The 24,202-nt window shown below is 29.4% G+C and overlaps 1 protein-coding gene across 2 annotated transcripts in view; it reads left to right on the top strand.

Annotated features, from left to right (window-relative positions):
* The window catches only part of LOC130903888 (heterogeneous nuclear ribonucleoprotein C), a 213,551-nt gene extending 189,583 nt beyond the window's left edge, over positions 1–23,968 (top strand). For both annotated transcript variants that reach the window (XM_057816250.1, XM_057816251.1), the window contains one exon: positions 15,969–23,968. In XM_057816250.1, coding sequence (XP_057672233.1) covers positions 15,969–16,295 — 327 coding nt within the window. In that variant the 3' untranslated portion in view covers positions 16,296–23,968. The remainder of the gene's footprint in view (positions 1–15,968) is intronic.
* The last annotated feature ends 234 nt before the right edge of the window (positions 23,969–24,202 follow it).

Here is a 24,202-nt window from a genome sequence, read left to right as displayed (position 1 = left end):
GAAAATAATCCATATTCATCATTATTTCAAAATAAATCGATAAAACGAGCTCGAAAAAAATAAATTCACTACCTATGTTTAATATGAAAATATTGACAAGCAATGACAGCTTTTTAACCTTGTCAATTGGATAATATTGACAGATCAATTGATTTATGTCATTCAAAAGTCTTGTCAAATGTCATATCAAAGTTTAATGTATAATTTTGGGACTAGTAAATGATGCAAGGCTACTTTAATCTATTTTTTTTCTATTTTGTACCTACAATATGATAAGCAAACTAGTTTTAATGTTGGCAATGACGATCTGTCACTGTTAAATGTCAAATGTCAACGAAATAAAATAAACAGCAAATTCATGAAAAGTAAAACAATTTCTATAGAAATAGTTACTTTGTGGATAGTAGAGGCAGCAACGAAAGAAGGTCGAAAGCTTTTAACATAACCTCAAACAGGATTTCAACTTTGGTTACGTGAATCCCGATTTTCACTCGAAATATTTTTGATTATTTTGTACATATCATTAGCGTTGTATTTCCAAGAAAAATTTTGAATTATTTCCTATTTGAAATATGAATTTTGTTTGTTTATCAATATCTCACGTAACAGTAAATGGTGTTTATTTTCTAGCCGCCATAATTTTAATTGAAAAAATCTGTGGATGCGATAAACAAAATTCAATTTACTACTAACCTAACCTAACTCAACCTATTCTAACGTAAACTAAATAAAATTCAATTTACTACCAACCTAACCTAACCTAATCTAATTTAACCTAACCTAACCTAATCTAGCCTAAACTAAATAACATTCAATTTACTACTAACCTAACCTAACCTAACCTAACCTAACCTAACCTAATCTAACCCAACCAAAATTCAATTTACTACTTATTATTATACTAAACATAGTTAATGCCGTTCCACACAAAATTAAAATGTTTAAGTGATTTATAAAATTCCAAAAGTTAAAATTGATTGAATTCGATTTTAAAAGCTAGAAAAAAAATTTTCTCAATAGGTATTGAAAAGTCAATTATAATTTTTCGTTTTCTTATACATTTTATGTTTCGTATAAGAAATTTTATTATGTCACAGCATTAATTAGACGTCGTCTACTTACTCCAAAATTTTTTGTATGAAATCCCGGAACACTCTGTATGACTACGTCGTCTATGTCTTGTCTTGATTTCATTCTATTCAATCATAAAAAGAAATTTCTGCCCATTCCATTATAGCATTTTATCAAAAAGTATTTATTTTATGAGTTTTTGTCACAAATAATGTCACAAACTAGAAATAATATTTAAATATTTAACTAAAACTACACAAGAAAACGATTCTCATTGGTTTCCAGCTGTGACGTCGTAAGATTAATAGAAACATTTGTCTGCTTGACCATCACGAGGTTATCGTTGCTGGCAACGTAGCATGTGCTGTTATAATACAGTTTTTATTTATTAGTTACGTATAACTAAAGTATTTTTCTATATATAATAATTTCTAGTTCAAGTTCCAAATTATTATATAATCACGTTAAAAATTAAAAGCATAATTTCTATAAAATATTAAACTAAGTTTAATTTCAATCTTTTTTATATTAAAATGATCTCAGAGGATTGTGAAAAAAACCAACAGACCATATATTCAGTTTTTATTTTATAGCTTGTACGTCACGCAATATGGCGGTGTTGTTACTGAGATGTTTAAACTACCTACAAAATTTTTGAATTTTCAATATTTTTTTTCAACAAAAACTATTTTCTTTTCAACTACTTTCTTCTTCAACCCGTTTGATGTCTATTTGTATATAACTTTTTTAATAGCAGACAGTATTTCTTCTAAATAATTTCTAGAATTTTCTTAAGGTATATAAATGATTATTGAAACGCAATAAGTTAAATTTTAAATCAATATTCGTGATAATTATAAGTAAATTATTGAAGTTAAGTGTGTAAATAAATTAATTAACCCAAGAATACGAAGGGTGTAAAAAGATACGAAAAACATTATTATATTTCCATGAAAAGGGTGAGTTTTTTGTTGATGTAATGATTTATTCATAAACAGTCGCAAATATGCATAAAATCCATCTATTTGTTTTCACTAACTGTTAAACCGATTGCCCTTTTATACTCATAGTATATCGAATATCTGAGCAATTTTCACTTTGACTAAACTATCAAACACACCGCATTTTGCCGCTACGCTGTCGGTAATAATGATTCCCTAGTATGATAAATTATAGGGGCTCGTGCAAGGTAATCACAAGTCGCGCCCATTTCGATACGCTCTAATCTATTCGTTAATGTCTCTCTTTGGTCGATGTTATCTGGATATTTTAACCCAAACCTTCTATCCCAGAGATTGTATATACAACTACAGATGACACAGTTTCCTATTTAGATATCATTAAATATCCAATTTCTACAAATGTTAACAAAAATCCTTGAAAAGAAAATTTTCATTCACAATTGTTGGAGGCAATACCAATGATTAATGTCCTAACGTATCTACAAATGGTCTTTCCACCATTCGATTTGATTGTGGATGCATTGGGATCATCTCAGCCACAGATTTACTAAATTACAAAGTACTTTGGACATCCAAGGATTCACCATATCGTCTGGTAAATTCTTTCGCCGATAGTTGTAGCCTCTTGATTCAGGATCGTATTCACCATCACTTTCTGTCGCTGGAAATGCTCCAGCGATATCTGAAGCAATCCTTTTGGAAGGACTCTCCACATTATAGTGTTTCTCTTTCGTTTTGGTCCTATACGTAAACTTCTTATACCAGTCCTTCAGTCGTCAAAATCTTTCACTAACTTGCTGAATGAAAACAATTAAAACAAGTTTACTTATGATATACCCTGTATTTTCCAAGTACGGTGCTGGAATTTTCTTATTAGTATAACTTCTGGATAATTGTGAATGTCCATTGTAAACGTTTAGATACGTAAATAGCACGAGGGATGTAATAATCGTTTAGACAATCATTCGCAAATTCCCATAATTCTTTGTGTTTTCCAATTGGAGCTACTAGACAAAACCGACTCCTAATTTATATTCCTTAAGAATTCTCTCGAAACCTTAACTTGCAGATGACAGTTTAAACAATAACATCTCTGTTTTGTGACGATATTACATCGAAATGTTTATTTAAATTAAGGAATTGGTTTTTGTCTGCGTCGAAAGAGATTATAAAAGACATCAGGTCTTCAATTTCCTTCGTGTAAACAATGAAATTTTGAGGTAAATTCCCAACGTCGGTTCCAGTTGAATGAAAAAAACAAAATTTTATTGGTAATTACATTCCATTGTTGCCGGTTTTAAAAATAAACAAAAGATACAGGGAAATATATTTCTCACTTTTCAACATATTAGATGCTACTTAATTTTTTTCCCTGTAAGGTCTCTAATAGGTAAAAGTTGATGTTATTTTAATTACTTAATCATGTGAATATCAATTTTAACAAAAAAAAACTGTTTTTGGAATGATTCAATTGCAGTTTTTCTAAAATTTCTCAACGATCCGTTGTTTCAATTTTTTAAACGAACGGAGACCACCACTACACTGATTTGTTTACAGATCTCGTTATTTAATAACCACGATTCGTAGATTACCATAAACACAAAAAAAGCTGTATCAAAAAAAGTTTTTTTTTGAGATTATTTAATTATTTAATCTTTCTTCTTTTTAAATCAATTAAAAGTTATTTGAAAGATTTGAAATTTCGTATATAAATCCGTTGAGCAGTTGAGCCTCCAATACGGGAAATCTGTAGTTGAGCTAATTGGAAATCCTTTTAAGTCAGAAAAAGGTATAAATCTCAATTTCAATCATGTATTCATGTGTTAGGGAATGGAGTCCAGATACAAACATCGGCGGCCGTTCTGAATTCGCAAAAGTCTAGAAATGAGTTTTCTTTGAAACGTAGACTAAACATTGCATTGGGCGCTTTCAGAGCGGTATATCGAGCTTATCTATGACATTCTGAAAAGCACCATGAAAGCTCTTCCACCAGTCATATTTACAGATTAGTTGTAGATAAAAACATTTACTCAGATGGACGAGTTTGTACAAGGGAAAGGATATACATACATACATAAATATTTTTCTTTTCTTTGTTTAAATTGCACTATTTAAGACGTGGACATTTGAATTCTTGTTTCGCGGAATTGAAAATGGGACATTTTTAGTATTACATCGCGTTTATCTTCGAAAGTCAGGAAGCTTAAGAACTTTTGGTTTTTTCCTTGTAAGTTCTATGTGAATCAAGGAAAACCCTCGATATTATTATAAAACAAATTAAAATGATGCATATTCTATTCGATATATTCATAATTAATTAGAAAAATACTGAACGAATTTTCACGCAGTTTTCACCAATAAATAAAGGGATTCATGGGGAAGATTTTGATATATAATATGTCAAGGTTTTTCTATGAATCATCTAAAAACCATAACATATTACAAAACAAAGCTTTATGACATTCCTGTTGTTCGATATATTCGTGAATAATTCAAAAACTACTCCACGAATTTTCACACAGTTTTCACCAATAAATAGAGTTATCCATGGGGAAGATTTTGATATATAATATGTCAAGGTTTTTCTATGAATTATCTAAAACCATCACATATTACAAAACAAAGCTTTATGACATTCCTGTTGTTCGATAGATTTGTGATTAATTCAAAAGCTACTCAACGAATTTTCACGCAGTTTCCACCAATAAATAGAGTTATTCATGGAGAAGATTTTGATATATAATATATCAAGGTTTTTTCATGAATTATCGAAAATCATCACATATTACAAAGCAAAGCTTTATGATATTCCTGTTGTTAGATATATTCGTGAATAATTCAAAAACTACTCAACGAATTTTCACGCAGATTCCACCAATAAATAGAGTTATTCATTGGGAAGATTTTGATATATAATATGTTAAGGTTTTTTTATGAATTATCTAAAACTATCACATATTACAAAACAAAGCTTTATGACATTCCTGTTGTTAGATAGATTTGTGATTAATTCAAAAACTACTCAACGAATTTTCACGCAGTTTTCACCAATAAATAGAGTTATTCATTGGAAGATTTTGATATATAATATGTCAAGGTTTTTTTATGAATTATCTAAAACTATCACATATTACAAAACAAAGCTTTATGACATTCCTGTTGTTAGATATATTCGTGAATAATTCAAAAACTACTCAACGAATTTTCACGCAGATTCCACCAATAAATAGAGTTATTCATTGGAAGATTTTGATATATAATATGTTAAGGTTTTTTTATGAATTATCTAAAACTATCACATATTACAAAACAAAGCTTTATGACATTCCTGTTGTTAGATAGATTTGTGATTAATTCAAAAACTACTCAACGAATTTTCACGCAGATTCCACCAATAAATAGAGTTATTCATTGGGAAGATTTTGATATATAATATGTTAAGGTTTTTTTATGAATTATCTAAAACTATCACATATTACAAAACAAAGCTTTATGACATTCCTGTTGTTAGATAGATTTGTGATTAATTCAAAAACTACTCAACGAATTTTCACGCAGTTTTCACCAATAAATAGAGTTATTCATTGGAAGATTTTGATATATAATATGTCAAGGTTTTTTTATGAATTATCTAAAACTATCACATATTACAAAACAAAGCTTTATGACATTCCTGTTGTTAGATAGATTTGTGATTAATTCAAAAACTACTCAACGAATTTTCACGCAGATTCCACCAATAAATAGAGTTATTCATTGGGAAGATTTTGATATATAATATGTTAAGGTTTTTTTATGAATTATCTAAAACTATCACATATTACAAAACAAAGCTTTATGACATTCCTGTTGTTAGATAGATTTGTGATTAATTCAAAAACTACTCAACGAATTTTCACGCAGTTTTCACCAATAAATAGAGTTATTCATTGGAAGATTTTGATATATAATATGTCAAGGTTTTTTTATGAATTATCTAAAACTATCACATATTACAAAACAAAGCTTTATGACATTCCTGTTGTTAGATAGATTTGTGATTAATTCAAAAACTACTCAACGAATTTTCACGCAGTTTTCACCAATAAATAGAGTTATTCATTGGAAGATTTTGATATATAATATGTCAAGGTTTTTTTATGAATTATCTAAAACTATCACATATTACAAAACAAAGCTTTATGACATTCCTTTTGTTAGATAGATTTGTGATTAATTCAAAAACTACTCAACGAATTTTCACGCAGATTCCACCAATAAATAGAGTTATTCATTGGGAAGATTTTGATATATAATATGTTAAGGTTTTTTTATGAATTATCTAAAACTATCACATATTACAAAACAAAGCTTTATGACATTCCTGTTGTTAGATAGATTTGTGATTAATTCAAAAACTACTCAACGAATTTTCACGCAGTTTTCACCAATAAATAGAGTTATTCATTGGAAGATTTTGATATATAATATGTCAAGGTTTTTTTATGAATTATCTAAAACTATCACATATTACAAAACAAAGCTTTATGACATTCCTGTTGTTAGATATATTCGTGAATAATTCAAAAACTACTCAACGAATTTTCACGCAGATTCCACCAATAAATAGAGTTATTCATTGGAAGATTTTGATATATAATATGTTAAGGTTTTTTTATGAATTATCTAAAACTATCACATATTACAAAACAAAGCTTTATGACATTCCTGTTGTTAGATAGATTTGTGATTAATTCAAAAACTACTCAACGAATTTTCACGCAGATTCCACCAATAAATAGAGTTATTCATTGGGAAGATTTTGATATATAATATGTTAAGGTTTTTTTATGAATTATCTAAAACTATCACATATTACAAAACAAAGCTTTATGACATTCCTGTTGTTAGATAGATTTGTGATTAATTCAAAAACTACTCAACGAATTTTCACGCAGTTTTCACCAATAAATAGAGTTATTCATTGGAAGATTTTGATATATAATATGTCAAGGTTTTTTTATGAATTATCTAAAACTATCACATATTACAAAACAAAGCTTTATGACATTCCTGTTGTTAGATAGATTTGTGATTAATTCAAAAACTACTCAACGAATTTTCACGCAGATTCCACCAATAAATAGAGTTATTCATTGGGAAGATTTTGATATATAATATGTTAAGGTTTTTTTATGAATTATCTAAAACTATCACATATTACAAAACAAAGCTTTATGACATTCCTGTTGTTAGATAGATTTGTGATTAATTCAAAAACTACTCAACGAATTTTCACGCAGTTTTCACCAATAAATAGAGTTATTCATTGGAAGATTTTGATATATAATATGTCAAGGTTTTTTTATGAATTATCTAAAACTATCACATATTACAAAACAAAGCTTTATGACATTCCTGTTGTTAGATAGATTTGTGATTAATTCAAAAACTACTCAACGAATTTTCACGCAGTTTTCACCAATAAATAGAGTTATTCATTGGAAGATTTTGATATATAATATGTCAAGGTTTTTTTATGAATTATCTAAAACTATCACATATTACAAAACAAAGCTTTATGACATTCCTTTTGTTAGATAGATTTGTGATTAATTCAAAAACTACTCAACGAATTTTCACGCAGATTCCACCAATAAATAGAGTTATTCATTGGGAAGATTTTGATATATAATATGTTAAGGTTTTTTTATGAATTATCTAAAACTATCACATATTACAAAACAAAGCTTTATGACATTCCTGTTGTTAGATAGATTTGTGATTAATTCAAAAACTACTCAACGAATTTTCACGCAGTTTTCACCAATAAATAGAGTTATTCATTGGAAGATTTTGATATATAATATGTCAAGGTTTTTTTATGAATTATCTAAAACTATCACATATTACAAAACAAAGCTTTATGACATTCCTGTTGTTAGATATATTCGTGAATAATTCAAAAACTACTCAACGAATTTTCACGCAGATTCCACCAATAAATAGAGTTATTCATTGGAAGATTTTGATATATAATATGTTAAGGTTTTTTTATGAATTATCTAAAACTATCACATATTACAAAACAAAGCTTTATGACATTCCTGTTGTTAGATAGATTTGTGATTAATTCAAAAACTACTCAACGAATTTTCACGCAGATTCCACCAATAAATAGAGTTATTCATTGGGAAGATTTTGATATATAATATGTTAAGGTTTTTTTATGAATTATCTAAAACTATCACATATTACAAAACAAAGCTTTATGACATTCCTGTTGTTAGATAGATTTGTGATTAATTCAAAAACTACTCAACGAATTTTCACGCAGTTTTCACCAATAAATAGAGTTATTCATTGGAAGATTTTGATATATAATATGTCAAGGTTTTTTTATGAATTATCTAAAACTATCACATATTACAAAACAAAGCTTTATGACATTCCTGTTGTTAGATAGATTTGTGATTAATTCAAAAACTACTCAACGAATTTTCACGCAGATTCCACCAATAAATAGAGTTATTCATTGGGAAGATTTTGATATATAATATGTTAAGGTTTTTTTATGAATTATCTAAAACTATCACATATTACAAAACAAAGCTTTATGACATTCCTGTTGTTAGATAGATTTGTGATTAATTCAAAAACTACTCAACGAATTTTCACGCAGTTTTCACCAATAAATAGAGTTATTCATTGGAAGATTTTGATATATAATATGTCAAGGTTTTTTTATGAATTATCTAAAACTATCACATATTACAAAACAAAGCTTTATGACATTCCTGTTGTTAGATAGATTTGTGATTAATTCAAAAACTACTCAACGAATTTTCACGCAGTTTTCACCAATAAATAGAGTTATTCATTGGAAGATTTTGATATATAATATGTCAAGGTTTTTTTATGAATTATCTAAAACTATCACATATTACAAAACAAAGCTTTATGACATTCCTTTTGTTAGATAGATTTGTGATTAATTCAAAAACTACTCAACGAATTTTCACGCAGATTCCACCAATAAATAGAGTTATTCATTGGGAAGATTTTGATATATAATATGTTAAGGTTTTTTTATGAATTATCTAAAACTATCACATATTACAAAACAAAGCTTTATGACATTCCTGTTGTTAGATAGATTTGTGATTAATTCAAAAACTACTCAACGAATTTTCACGCAGTTTTCACCAATAAATAGAGTTATTCATTGGAAGATTTTGATATATAATATGTCAAGGTTTTTTTATGAATTATCTAAAACTATCACATATTACAAAACAAAGCTTTATGACATTCCTGTTGTTAGATATATTCGTGAATAATTCAAAAACTACTCAACGAATTTTCACGCAGATTCCACCAATAAATAGAGTTATTCATTGGAAGATTTTGATATATAATATGTTAAGGTTTTTTTATGAATTATCTAAAACTATCACATATTACAAAACAAAGCTTTATGACATTCCTGTTGTTAGATAGATTTGTGATTAATTCAAAAACTACTCAACGAATTTTCACGCAGATTCCACCAATAAATAGAGTTATTCATTGGGAAGATTTTGATATATAATATGTTAAGGTTTTTTTATGAATTATCTAAAACTATCACATATTACAAAACAAAGCTTTATGACATTCCTGTTGTTAGATAGATTTGTGATTAATTCAAAAACTACTCAACGAATTTTCACGCAGTTTTCACCAATAAATAGAGTTATTCATTGGAAGATTTTGATATATAATATGTCAAGGTTTTTTTATGAATTATCTAAAACTATCACATATTACAAAACAAAGCTTTATGACATTCCTGTTGTTAGATAGATTTGTGATTAATTCAAAAACTACTCAACGAATTTTCACGCAGATTCCACCAATAAATAGAGTTATTCATTGGGAAGATTTTGATATATAATATGTTAAGGTTTTTTTATGAATTATCTAAAACTATCACATATTACAAAACAAAGCTTTATGACATTCCTGTTGTTAGATAGATTTGTGATTAATTCAAAAACTACTCAACGAATTTTCACGCAGTTTTCACCAATAAATAGAGTTATTCATTGGAAGATTTTGATATATAATATGTCAAGGTTTTTTTATGAATTATCTAAAACTATCACATATTACAAAACAAAGCTTTATGACATTCCTGTTGTTAGATAGATTTGTGATTAATTCAAAAACTACTCAACGAATTTTCACGCAGTTTTCACCAATAAATAGAGTTATTCATTGGAAGATTTTGATATATAATATGTCAAGGTTTTTTTATGAATTATCTAAAACTATCACATATTACAAAACAAAGCTTTATGACATTCCTTTTGTTAGATAGATTTGTGATTAATTCAAAAACTACTCAACGAATTTTCACGCAGATTCCACCAATAAATAGAGTTATTCATTGGGAAGATTTTGATATATAATATGTTAAGGTTTTTTTATGAATTATCTAAAACTATCACATATTACAAAACAAAACTTTATGACATTCCTGTTGTTAGATAGATTTGTGATTAATTCAAAAACTACTCAACGAATTTTCACGCAGTTTCCACCAATAAATAGAGTTATTCATTGGGAAGATTTTGATATATAATATATCAAGGTTTTTTCATGAATTATTGAAAATCATCACATATTACAAAGCAAAGCTTTATGATATTCCTGTTGCTCGATATATTCGTGAATAATTCAAAAACTACTGAACGATTTCTATGCAGTTTCCACCAATAAATAGAGTTATTCATTGGGAAGATTTTGATATATAATATGTTAAGGTTTTTCTATGAATCATCTAAAAACCATAACATATTACAAAACAAAGCTTTATAACACTCCTGTTGTTCGATATATTCGTGAATAATTCAAAAACTACTGAACGATTTCTATGCAGTTTCCACCAATAAATAGAGTTATCCATGGGGAAGATTTTGATATATAATATGTCAAGGTTTTTCTATGAATTATCTAGAACCATCACATATTACAAAACAAAGCTTTATGACATTCCTGTTGTTCGATAGATTTGTGATTAATTCAAAAACTACTCAACGAATTTTCACGCAGTTTCCACCAATAAATAGAGTTATTCATTGGGAAGATTTTGATATATAATATATCAAGGTTTTTTTATGAATTATCTAAAACTATCACATATTACAAAACAAAGCTTTATGACATTCCTGTTATTCGATAGATTTGTGATTAATTCAAAAGCTACTCAACGAATTTTCACGCAGTTTCCACCAATAAATAGAGTTATTCATTGGGAAGATTTTGATATATAATATATCAAGGTTTTTTCATGAATTATCGAAAATCATCACATATTACAAAGCAAAGCTTTATGATATTCCTGTTGCTCGATATATTCGTGAATAATTCAAAAACTACTGAACGATTTCTATGCAGTTTCCACCAATAAATAGAGTTATTCATTGGGAAGATTTTGATATATAATATGTTAAGGTTTTTCTATGAATCATCTAAAAACCATAACATATTACAAAACAAAGCTTTATAACACTCCTGTTGTTCGATATATTCGTGAATAATTCAAAAACTACTGAACGATTTCTATGCAGTTTCCACCAATAAATAGAGTTATCCATGGGGAAGATTTTGATATATAATATGTCAAGGTTTTTCTATGAATTATCTAGAACCATCACATATTACAAAACAAAGCTTTATGACATTCCTGTTGTTCGATAGATTTGTGATTAATTCAAAAACTACTCAACGAATTTTCACGCAGTTTCCACCAATAAATAGAGTTATTCATTGGGAAGATTTTGATATATAATATATCAAGGTTTTTTCATGAATTATTGAAAATCATCACATATTACAAAGCAAAGCTTTATGATATTCCTGTTGCTCGATATATTCGTGAATAATTCAAAAACTACTGAACGATTTCTATGCAGTTTCCACCAATAAATAGAGTTATTCATTGGGAAGATTTTGATATATAATATGTTAAGGTTTTTTTATGAATTATCTAAAACTATCACATATTACAAAACAAAGCTTTATGATATTCCTGTTGCTCGATATATTCGTGAATAATTCAAAAACTACTGAACGATTTCTATGCAGTTTTCACCAATAAATAGAGTTATTCATTGGAAGATTTTGATATATAATATGTCAAGGTTTTTTTATGAATTATCTAAAACTATCACATATTACAAAACAAAGCTTTATGACATTCCTGTTGTTCGATAGATTCGTGATTAATTCAAAAACTACTCAACAAATTTTCATACAGTTTTCACCAATAAATATAGTGATTTATGAGGAAGATCACGTATTTCAAAACAAAACTCTCTGATGCTTCTGATATTCTTCTGAATTTACAATACTAGAAATTTTGGTGGCCACGCCTCGTGGTGGACGAATTTTTCTTACTTTCCACCAATTTTGTAAATCTGAAATAATAATGACTGAAAACATCACGTGCGTGTTTAATTCTTGTACATTCATAATATTTACAATGTTTCAGCGAAATTTAATAATTTTTTTCCACACTCCAACAACCACTATCAGATTTAACACGAAATAAGAAAAAAAATTGTGAGTAAATGAAATTCGTCATACAGAGCACGATTTCGAAAAAAAATGATACAAAGAGACGTTATATGTAATGAAATTTATCATTCAAACATAATTAATTTTGTGAAAAAATACAATTTAAACTCAAAATTTATTGGAACAAATGTAAAGAAATGAATATTTATCGTGTCCATGTGTTTTTGGGTGTTTTAACAGTTCTCAAGATGTCCCAGAAGATTGTTTACGTTTGGATGAACATTCCACGTCAGAAACGCAAATTTTTCATGAAAATTTCAACAGGCGAAAAGTGTGTGCAAAACTAGTAACTGAAATCCTCAAATATAAGTTGGATAATACAGGGTGTATCATAATTAAACTTGTTTTCATGTGTATTGATCAGATCAACTCGTGTCAAATTCGATAATCATCATTTCGATATAGTTTATCATTCATACATGATTAATTTCGTGGAAAAATGCAATTGACAGGGTGAAAACGTTAATAGAAAAGTATGGTACTACTAGAATTTGATGGAAAAAGATCGATTTTGAATAAAATCTCTTTATACAAATTATACAGTCTTACATTTTATGCTTTTATTGGTACTATAATTAGTAATTAAAATCATCCACATGAAATAATCGTAAAAATTATATCATTAATGGTTATTTGGTTATCCTGAGATGATATCATGATAAGAACTTTATGACTCATTTCAATTGGATTTCCAGTATTAATATAAACGACTAATGAAAATCGAAGTAAACATAAGAAATTAATTTGAATTCGTCTCCAATATTAATTTATTTATTGAGGTGAATATTTCAGTAATTCCATTATATCATGTCAAAACCAAGCATGTACATTTCTGTCATAAAATCTCATTCGTTTCCACAAATATTTTGTTACCAAAAACATAAATGATTAAACTCAGTTTGGTTTCTCTTATAACTTATTTAGACGCACAAATATGGTCCTAGAAGTATCTAGCCTGACTTACAGATGGCGGTATTTACTTGGAAAAGTACATGTTTCAAGTTTGAAGACGCCATGTTGCTTAATATTTGTTTGACGGCTGTCAATAGTGAACGTTTTCAGTGAAAAGGTACTTTTTGGATCATCCGCGTATGTGCGACGATAAATATCAATAAAATTGGATCAAATATTCCTTCTAGATCTAGAATTATAATCAAAGAATAGACCAAAAATTATCAAATCATGATTCGAAGCACTTACAAATATTTGTTTCAATGTTTTCATTCTGTTTGGTAATAAAACCAGAAAACCTCATCGTTTTACCTCACAACTCACATTTTCCTTCTCCACATACGGGCGATTTTTCTCAATTCATTATCGAATAGGTCTGAACATTCATAATAGTCGAAATTACTGAAAAAAATCTGGTTTGCAGAAGGACCACGACATCCAGATCTATTTACAGAGGGTCCACAAGATTCAGATCTAGTTTGCATGGGGTCCACGAGATCTAGATCTATTTGTGGAGGGTCCACGAGTTTCAGATCTATTTACAGAGGGTCCACGAGATTCAGTTCTAGTTTGCAGAGGGTCCACGAGATCCAGAAAATAATCTATGAAACGAAAATTTTCATAGATTTGGTGGATTTTTGTCACGTGGTAGTAGATTTTATTATATCTCGTTAAGATATGAAGTTTGACAGTCCAATTAAGAAACGCTTTTTGATTTTTCCATTCCTGAAATTATTGTCCCTAAGCCATTAAAATAAAACTTAAATATCGAAGATACTGAAGCCGTTTCAAGTGGTGAATCTAAGTTTTTATCAAATTTCTCTTATAGAAACTTATTGGAACGATTCCAATAATGATTATTGTGGAATTCAAAACCAATTAAGAACGAATTTTGAAAAATCGCTTGGGATGTTCTCTTCACAATTAAATTCATGTCTTCAAATGTATTCTCTCCACGGATATTTCTAGTTTTTCTTTCAAAATTGAGCATGTCTAGTACTCATTATAAAATAATTATAATTCGCACAATACAAGGGATTTTCAGAAACGTTTTGGATTAAAAAATAAAACTACGCTCGAAAAAAATAACTGAAACTCAATTTTTAAATTAAATAAAGGTCTGTTGGTAAAAAATGAACTGAAAATTATAATCTTCTTTTCAAAATGATATAAAAGTTTCTATTTCTCAAAGTCCAACAATTTAGTACGATCGTAACTACCCTTTTTATGTTTATTTATAATAATGTCAATTAGGTGTAACTGAACGTTATAACAGGTTACCACTACTATCAGTTAACCATCAAAATGGGCACTACAAGTGATAAAGATGCTCAAGGGGTTACCCTATTTAGATAAGACCAGATTTAGTAGAAAAAGTCAGTCAATTCTTTCCAAAGCTTACCATCGTTACCAAGAGATTTATAACTTTCATTGATGATGAAATATGTTGCATATCTAAGTTAGATAACCCCGGGAATCTTTTATTAGGCTATTATTTCGACGAATTTCGACGATTTGCGACAAATTTCGACGAATTAATTAAGATTAATTTTCATTCGACAGACCACTCATTATAAAACTAATACTTTTGGTTTCAAAATACCGAAATCAGAAATAGAAGCTACAAATTTTTTGCCAGTGACTTTTGACGGCAAATCGATTTTTTCTAGACTTTTTAGACAACATTTGAACCATTTTAAATATAATTTTGTATATTTTATCACAACTATTTGTGTTAATCCAATATTTCTGTCCAAATAGAGTTAGATTTGAAAAATGTCTTTAGGAACATCGAACATAGAGTATAATCGTAATTTTTTAAAAAGTTTGATGTAAAAATTCGTAATTAACAACTTTATTGGTAAACCAGAACTAAATTCCTCAGATTTGACTTCTAATTGCTCAATTTAGGAACAATTAATTTATCTATGAATATTTTGATCGAAAGAAGTCTTTAATTCGAATTGGAAGTTAACAAATTGATTCAGGATGAAAAAAAAAACAAATTAGACATTGTATATACGTTCTAAGATATCCTTAGGAATAATAAACATCGATTCACCACCCCTCTTCCTGTCTAACCCGTTATTTCATTCTTTATCATGAACTGTCATGCAAAGTACCCGTTGCCTGTTAGTTTAATGTTACTAATTGGACCCCTAGCGAGATTTCCCATTACCCCCGACGTTATACGGTTTGTTAGATATGGGGCGAGTAAAGGGGGATGAAAAACACGAGGTGAAAGTAAAGGTATTCGACCTCGCGGTTATTTATTTATAACTTTCCAAAGCACGCAATTTATCTAATCTTCCTTAAATCAGATGAAGGCGAGGTTCATCAATTGATGAATTGATTATATTTCAAACGAAATTCTTGTTTCAGGATTCGAAATCCCACACCGGCGACGAAGAAATCGGTAACGCGGACTTGGAAACCGACGACCACGACGGGGAATTCGTAGAAAACGGCCGCGACGGTCTGACGGGTACTCCCGACTCCAACGATAAAGAATTGGAGGATTTAATGGACGTCCAATCGGCGCCGAAAACTTGCATTATGCACGCGTTGAGTATCGTCAGTGCGGCGCCTTCTTCTCAACCGGGTTCGACTCCGCCGCCTCTGGCGGCCGTAGCGCCGCATACTCCGAACGGAGACGCATGGAAACCCCACACGAGACTATCGCCCAAGTTAGAACAGCAACCTTATTAGTAGTTCCCTAATTTTCGTTTAATGTTGACCGTTTTATAGGTTAAGTTAAATAATTATGTCGATATTAGAGTATGAATTAGGCCAGTGCTTTATCAGAAACATATCAATAAAACGACATATCTTTCCATGAGGAAATAACAATGATGGTTGTTTTGAAACCATTACTATCAAACAATAGTATTTGTACTTATTTTTAATTTTATCGGTTTTGCACTCTTAGTATGAGCTGTGTCTGAAGTTATCCTCTATAATCAAAACTAGGTTCAATAAATTACTAATTTCGGATCACATTTACAACTCAAAATAAGGTTTTTTCACTTTTACTAATTCTGTTATTTCTTTCGCATCATTTACAGTTTTATCTTCCAGCATTTGACGTCAAGTCACCCTCCATTTCAGGAATCTTGTACCAAAATCGAGTTATCAGTCTAAAGCTCTTCTGGATTGATGTTTTACGCCCAACCACTCTTCAATCTTTTTACCTTTTTTAGCTTTTCCAACTTATAATAACGATTTTTCTAATTCTGTTATTTCTTCGTCATCATTGACTGTTTTATCTCTCAATATTTGACGCATTTATCACGAAAGGCTTCTCCATTGGTTATTAAATTCTAGTTAGAAAACGAACAAAAAGGAAAAGACTTCAGATCACCCCTAATTTATGGAATCTTGTACCAATATCGAGTTATCACTCTAAACGTCTTCTGGATTGCTGTTTTAAGCCCAACCTCTCTTCAATCTTTTCACTTTTTTATCTTTTCCAACTCCTAATAACGATTTTTCTAATTCTGTTATTTCTTCGACATCATTTACAGTTTTATCTTCCAGAATTTGACTTCATCACCCTCCATCTCTGGAATCTTGTACCAATATCGAGTTATCATTCTAAACGTCTTCGGGATTGCTGTTTTAAGCCCAATCACTCTTCAATCTTTTCACCTTTTTTAGCTTTTCCAACTTATAATAACGATTTTTCTAATTCTGTTATTTCTTCGTCATCATTGACTGTTTTATCTCTCAATATTTGACGCATTTATCACGAAAGGCTTCTCCATTGGTTATTAAATTCTAGTTAGAAAACGAACAAAAAGGAAAACACTTCAGATCACCCCTAATTTATGGAATCTTGTACCAATATCGAGTTATCACTCTAAACGTCTTCTGGATTGCTGTTTTAAGCCCAACCTCTCTTCAATCTTTTCACTTTTTTATCTTTTCCAACTCCTAATAACGATTTTTCTAATTCTGTTATTTCTTCGACATCATTTACAGTTTTATCTTCCAGAATTTGACTTCATCACCCTCCATCTCTGGAATCTTGTACCAATATCGAGTTATCATTCTAAACGTCTTCGGGATTGCTGTTTTAAGCCCAATCACTCTTCAATCTTTTCACCTTTTTTAGCTTTTCCAACTTATAATAACGATTTTTCTAATTCTGTTATTTCTTCGTCATCATTGACTGTTTTATATCTCAATATTTGACGCATTTATCACGAAAGGCTTCTCCATTGGTTATTAAATTCTAGTTAGAAAACGAACAAAAAGGAAAACACTTCAGATCACCCCTAATTTATGGAATCTTGTACCAATATCGAGTTATCACTCTAAACGTCTTCTGGATTGCTGTTTTAAGCCCAACCTCTCTTCAATCTTTTCACTTTTTTATCTTTTCCAACTCCTAATAACGATTTTTCTAATTCTGTTATTTCTTCGTCATCATTGACTGTTTTATCTCTCAATATTTGACGCATTTATCACGAAAGGCTTCTCCATTGGTTATTAAATTCTAGTTAGAAAACCAACAAAAAGGAAAACACTTCAGATCACCCCTAATTTATGGAATCTTGTACCAATATCGAGTTATCACTCTAAACGTCTTCTGGATTGCTGTTTTAAGCCCAACCTCTCTTCAATCTTTTCACTTTTTTATCTTTTCCGACTCCTAATAACGATTTTTCCAATTCTGTTATTTCTTCGACATCATTGACTGTTTCATTTCTCAATATATGACGCATTTATCTCGAAAGGCTTCTCCATTGTTTATTAAATTCTAGTTAGAAAACGAACAAAAAGGAAAAGACTTCAGATCACCCCTAATTTATGGAATCTTGTACCAATATCGAGTTATCACTCTAAACGTCTTCTGGATTGCTGTTTTAAGCCCAACCTCTCTTCAATCTTTTCACTTTTTTATCTTTTCCGACTCCTAATAACGATTTTTCCAATTCTGTTATTTCTTCGACATCATTGACTGTTTCATTTCTCAATATATGACGCATTTATCTCGAAAGGCTTCTCCATTGTTTATTAAATTCTAGTTAGAAAACGAACAAAAAGGAAAAGACTTCAGATCACCCCTAATTTATGGAATCTTGTACCAATATCGAGTTATCACTCTAAACGTCTTCTGGATTGCTGTTTTAAGCCCAACCTCTCTTCAATCTTTTCACTTTTTTATCTTTTCCGACTCCTAATAACGATTTTTCCAATTCTGTTATTTCTTCGACATCATTGACTGTTTCATTTCTCAATATATGACGCATTTATCTCGAAAGGCTTCTCCATTGTTTATTAAATTCTAGTTAGAAAACGAACAAAAAGGAAAAGACTTCAGATCACCCCTAATTTATGGAATCTTGTACCAATATCGAGTTATCACTCTAAACGTCTTCTGGATTGCTGTTTTAAGCCCAACCTCTCTTCAATCTTTTCACTTTTTTATCTTTTCCAACTCCTAATAACGATTTTTCTAATTCTGTTATTTCTTCGTCATCATTGACTGTTTTATCTCTCAGTATTTGACGCATTTATCACGAAAGGCTTCTCCATTGGTTATTAAATTCTAGTTAGAAAACGAACAAAAAGGAAAAGACTTCAGATCACCCCTAATTTATGGAATCTTGTACCAATATCGAGTTATATGCTGTTTTAAGCCCAACCACTTTTCAATCTTTTCACTTTTTTTATCTTTTCCATTTTCTAATAACGATTTTTCTAATTCTGTTATTTCTTCGACATCATTGACTGTTTTATTTCTCAATATATGACGCATTTATCACGAAAGGCTTCTCCATTGGTTATTAAATTCTGTTTAGAAAACGAACAAAAAGGAAAAGACAAGCTTTGAAACCAAGTTTCGATCTCTTTATAACATAATTCTTTTAAAAAATCTTTAGAATTTTAGGCGATAAATAAATCCATCAAATTTAAATTGTTTCCTGTATCTTTTCAATTCAAAACTAACCAATTGCTAGTTGAGTTTGGAAATAGACAAATAAACCCAAATATTTATCATTGAGTGCTAAACCAGGACTGTACGCTGGATGAACCATCGATTCAATGTGTTAACTGTTCATTTGAATTGATTTCCTGCGATTGGTTTCCCTTATTTTTTTTTTTTTTTTTTCGAAAACTTCTGACATAAAAATGTTGGTGTACCATTCAGAATTGACCGCTCTAATTGAATAGTTTTCTTCTTTGAACCATTGGGTTCCAAACACGGCGAATTCATCAATTCGATGTTTTAAGTGTTCAAAAACGATGTTTCTGACACAACAACCTTCACGAAATTCATTCTGTTTCATCCACGTCAACAGTTAGATTTGACATATTCATATCAGTGTTGTCATATTCAAAAACAGCAAATCTCATATAAGGATTGTTATTTTGCCTTACAAATTATTTAAAAGTATCCTAGGGGGTATTTTATTTAGTCCACTAATATAAAAAATCATTTTTTTTAAATAAACTAACAAAAATCACGTTTTAGTAACTTTGGTCAACTTTATTGAAACAGTTCGTGTTTAATACTAATTTGCTTGATAATTTCTTGCCTACCCCGTATAAATTAATGCAAATATTATAAATCGCGTATTATATAAACAATACGTCGCGTTTTCATATTAGAATAACTGGCCTATCTATACTTTATTTACCTTTTGGTTTAATTTGTACCCTTTCTCATTTCACCCTATTTAATATTTGATGAGGGTCAAAATTCAGTAGAAGGGTGTATGTATGTAAGTTCGTATCCCGCATATCCCTTATCCAATGAATGTATGTGTGTCAAAGCATCTGTCGACAGTTTTCGAAAACCACCATAATTATAAATATCTAATCCTAAACAGGATATTTTGTATGACGAGAAATTCCCTGACCAATCCGAGACAAACTTAAAATTGAACACGTGCGCATATATATAAATAAATGAAGTATCCCGGATTTTCGTTTTCAGTTGCTGCATTTTATTTATTTTAAGTATATAAAATTCAAATTATAGAAATAAATATAACACTGGTTACGTTAAAAAAACCAATCTCTATGAAATTTGTAATAAAACAACTTTTTTTGTTATATTAAGAAATTATAGGAACGTCCAAATGTTATACGTTCAAAATTTGTACGAATCTGTTTTTAAAACAAACTTAATAACGACTAAATCGATTCATTTTTAAACTATATAACCACTCAACTATTAATTTGTCTATTGATCAGCTAACTTCATATTTACAAGAATGTCATATAAAAATAGCGGGATATTTGAATTATTTAAATTATCTATATCAATACAGAAATTGTACAAGGACTAGATATTTAAAAAAAATACGATTTTCATGGAAAATTTGTTTAGTATAGTAATGAAATGATAAGGAATAGATGAAGTGACCAAATTTGATATAATATCGATCCAAAGGTTTTTCTTTCTTCTTAAATCATAATTATTATTATTTTTGCACAATATTATTCAAATATTCTCATCAAATATTAAATGAAAATATTAGATAAAAAACATAAATCATGTAAATATATATATATATTTTATTTATAACATTGATTTTTATATAATATTGACATTATATTATAAATTCGGCACATTTTCCAAATCACTGCGTTTTATTCAAAAATGAAGATCTATCACTGGACCATTTCTTCAAATAAATTCATTAAAAATATAAATATGTCTCCATATATTGATCAAGCATATCCGCATTCTATAATTTCATCATATCCAATCGATCATTTCGATTAATTACGCTTTCCAACCTCATCTCTAATAGGAAAATCTTTCTGGATGAATACCATCCTCTTGAAGCCTGAGAACAGGAAAAGTCACTGGGAACCAGATCTGGAAAATATGATGAACGCAAACGCGAATTTTTCCATAATTTTCAATGTTTCGTGACACAGCTATGTCTTTTTCCAGCTCCAGGCATTGCTTGGATTCAATTTGTTATTAAACTCAAACTTTTTCGATGATTTCGTCGATTGAAACCTCTTAAAGACGTCCATTACGTGCACCGACCTCGATTGTCATTTAAACTTCGGATTTAATACTAGTAGCACCATCTATGTGTCAGTTTATCCACCTTAATTGTTAAAGACAGATATGTGTACAATAATTTCATAAATAAGTATAATTATCCTTGTCAGGTCCACCAGGGTATCAAATGACGAAACATATTTGTAATTTCTAGATTGTTTTATAAATTTGTAGGATTATCCAGGTTAACCAAGAGGATATATAAAGGATTTGATTTTTACACACTTTTAATTCAAATTTTGCATTCTCAAAAATACAATAATTTTGTAGTATCATCATGCTAAACGATCTAATGTCTACTAGATATAATTCAGTTAATTCCGCAGTGATTTATCTATGTTCTCAGTTGATTAATGCTGAAAAAACGTTTACGTATTAGCACTTAGCCGCGTATAATAAGAAGCTAATTAATAGAAACTTTTTGATACAATATATGAGACATAAATATATTTTGTTCAATACAACTTATTTTTGAACCGATGCAATGTAGAAAATTATATTTGTATCGGATTTAAAAACATTTCTTGTACATTAATTTTTGAAGTGAAAACAATCTTAGTCTTGTAAATACTTTTGTGTAAAAAAAATAAACGGACATATCATATACATATACAAAAAACAAAGATTTATTTGTAAATTTTTTGGAAAAACGTTAAACAAAGACATTTATTTATTATCAGAAATTGTTTATTATTACGATCTATTCAAACATTTAACAAGCTTCTTTTATCATATTATATAGGGTGAATCATAATTTAAACATGATACGATTTGTGAATGTTTGTATAGATTAATTTTTTTATCATTGCATATTGAAAATTATTGTAAAAAACGAGACCAAATTATTTAACGTATTCTTAGTCAACCCCTCCAGGTGCATTTCAAATAACAAATAACAGTAAAAAAAACCGTTATTAGTTCTTATAAGTTGGTAATACACCTAACTAATTTTTATACCACCGGGAGTCGTTCCAATCGATCTACTGGCTGAGGAAGTTGGCAAAAGTACAACTGCCATTATAAAAAGATAACTTTTAACTTAACTCAAGCACTAACTGCGCATGGATGCGATTAAATAACAAAAGAGAATATTAGAAAATTGGAAAGTTATACAAAACATGGTTAAGAGAATCCTGAAAGGCGGGCCCTCGATTTTGCTCAATCTTATGTGTTTTGCCTCCATCTTGGATCTTGAATCTTGGAACGCGCGGCTTTGGTTTTCATTTGAACTAATTTTGAAATCAAAGCAAAACATAGCAGTCGTTGTTACTTAATAATAGTGATACGTCTTCTGTAGTTCTCTCTCCAGCTTCTACGTGGTCTTCTTCTTCTCCTTTTCCCTTATGGTGTCCACTTCAGGATTCATTCAGATTTTCTTTAACCTTATTTGTATTTGAACATACCAGATTAGTTATTTGGTTTTGATTTCATCGATTAATGTGTGACTAAGTGCATTTCGATTGGCATGATTATGTTTTGTTTGATCCCATGATGTTCTATTCATTGTATTCCTTGCTGTGTTTTAGTTGTTGTATCGTCGTTGATGTCGATATTTTCTGCTGTTGCTCCGATACACATATCAGATATTTTTACATTTATTTCGAGTTCTGTATTCTTCTAAGGATATATATGTAGCTCGAATCGCCACGAAATCATCTGCGAAGCAAAGCTTGTACAATGTAGTGATGAATAATCATTCAGTTCCTGCTTCAAGTAGATCTTTAATGGCTTTAACAAAAGGCGAAAGCATTTTTCTTGACTGTAAAACAATCTGATAAATTCCTGATTTGCTAAGGGGTACATTCTCTTTTGGAAATCTTCATTTGGTCAATTTTGGATCCTCTGGTATGTTTTCTTAAAACACACAGCGAAGTTTTTTATTTAGTAATGGATTTGGAGGCGGTGAGATGATTTATTTGTAGAAAATGACTTTATAGATTTCTAACTAAAATTGTATATACATAAAAGGATTTTTGTTTATTTATTTGCTGATTTTATAGTTTTTTTTACTCAAAATGGACGTTTTCTTTGCTGTTAAAGGATTCGAAGAAAAGCTTTTAATATTCTTAGGTTCTAAATCATTTTTCTAAGCTTTCTTTATGTTTTATTAAAAGTTTTCTAATATTTTTATAACTAGAGAGAAAAGAAAAACGAATGAAAGTTTTGATGTATGTCAGTAAATTGTGTGTATTTATGATACAATCATTGAAAAGAAAGTACGATTATAATGTATGCCTTTTGAATAACGTTAAATATAGAGCTTTAATTTGATTAGAAATCGCTAATGATGTTATGTACGTCTATGTAAGAAAAAGAGTAATCTTATTGGTAATATATGTCCTCCATCATATTTGTTTTTTTCTTTATTCCCATCCCATCCTATGAAACGACTCAAAAATTGAGTTTCACTTCTGCGAAACGCTCTGACTGGAACCTCCGACAGCAGCTTCGTTTCGGTGTCTTCGTAATGAAACGAAATCAAACGAAAAACTACAAATTCTGATTTTGCATTAAGCCCCTAAACGACAGAAACCTTGGCTTGAAACGGTTCCAAATTAGCTTGGTTCCAAATTAGCAAAAGTAG

This window comes from Diorhabda carinulata, chromosome 2 (genome assembly GCF_026250575.1).
Source record: "Diorhabda carinulata isolate Delta chromosome 2, icDioCari1.1, whole genome shotgun sequence".
NCBI lineage: Eukaryota > Metazoa > Arthropoda > Insecta > Coleoptera > Chrysomelidae > Diorhabda > Diorhabda carinulata.
Note: the sequence above shows the minus strand (reverse complement) of the source record. Positions and strands in the feature narration are given on the sequence as shown.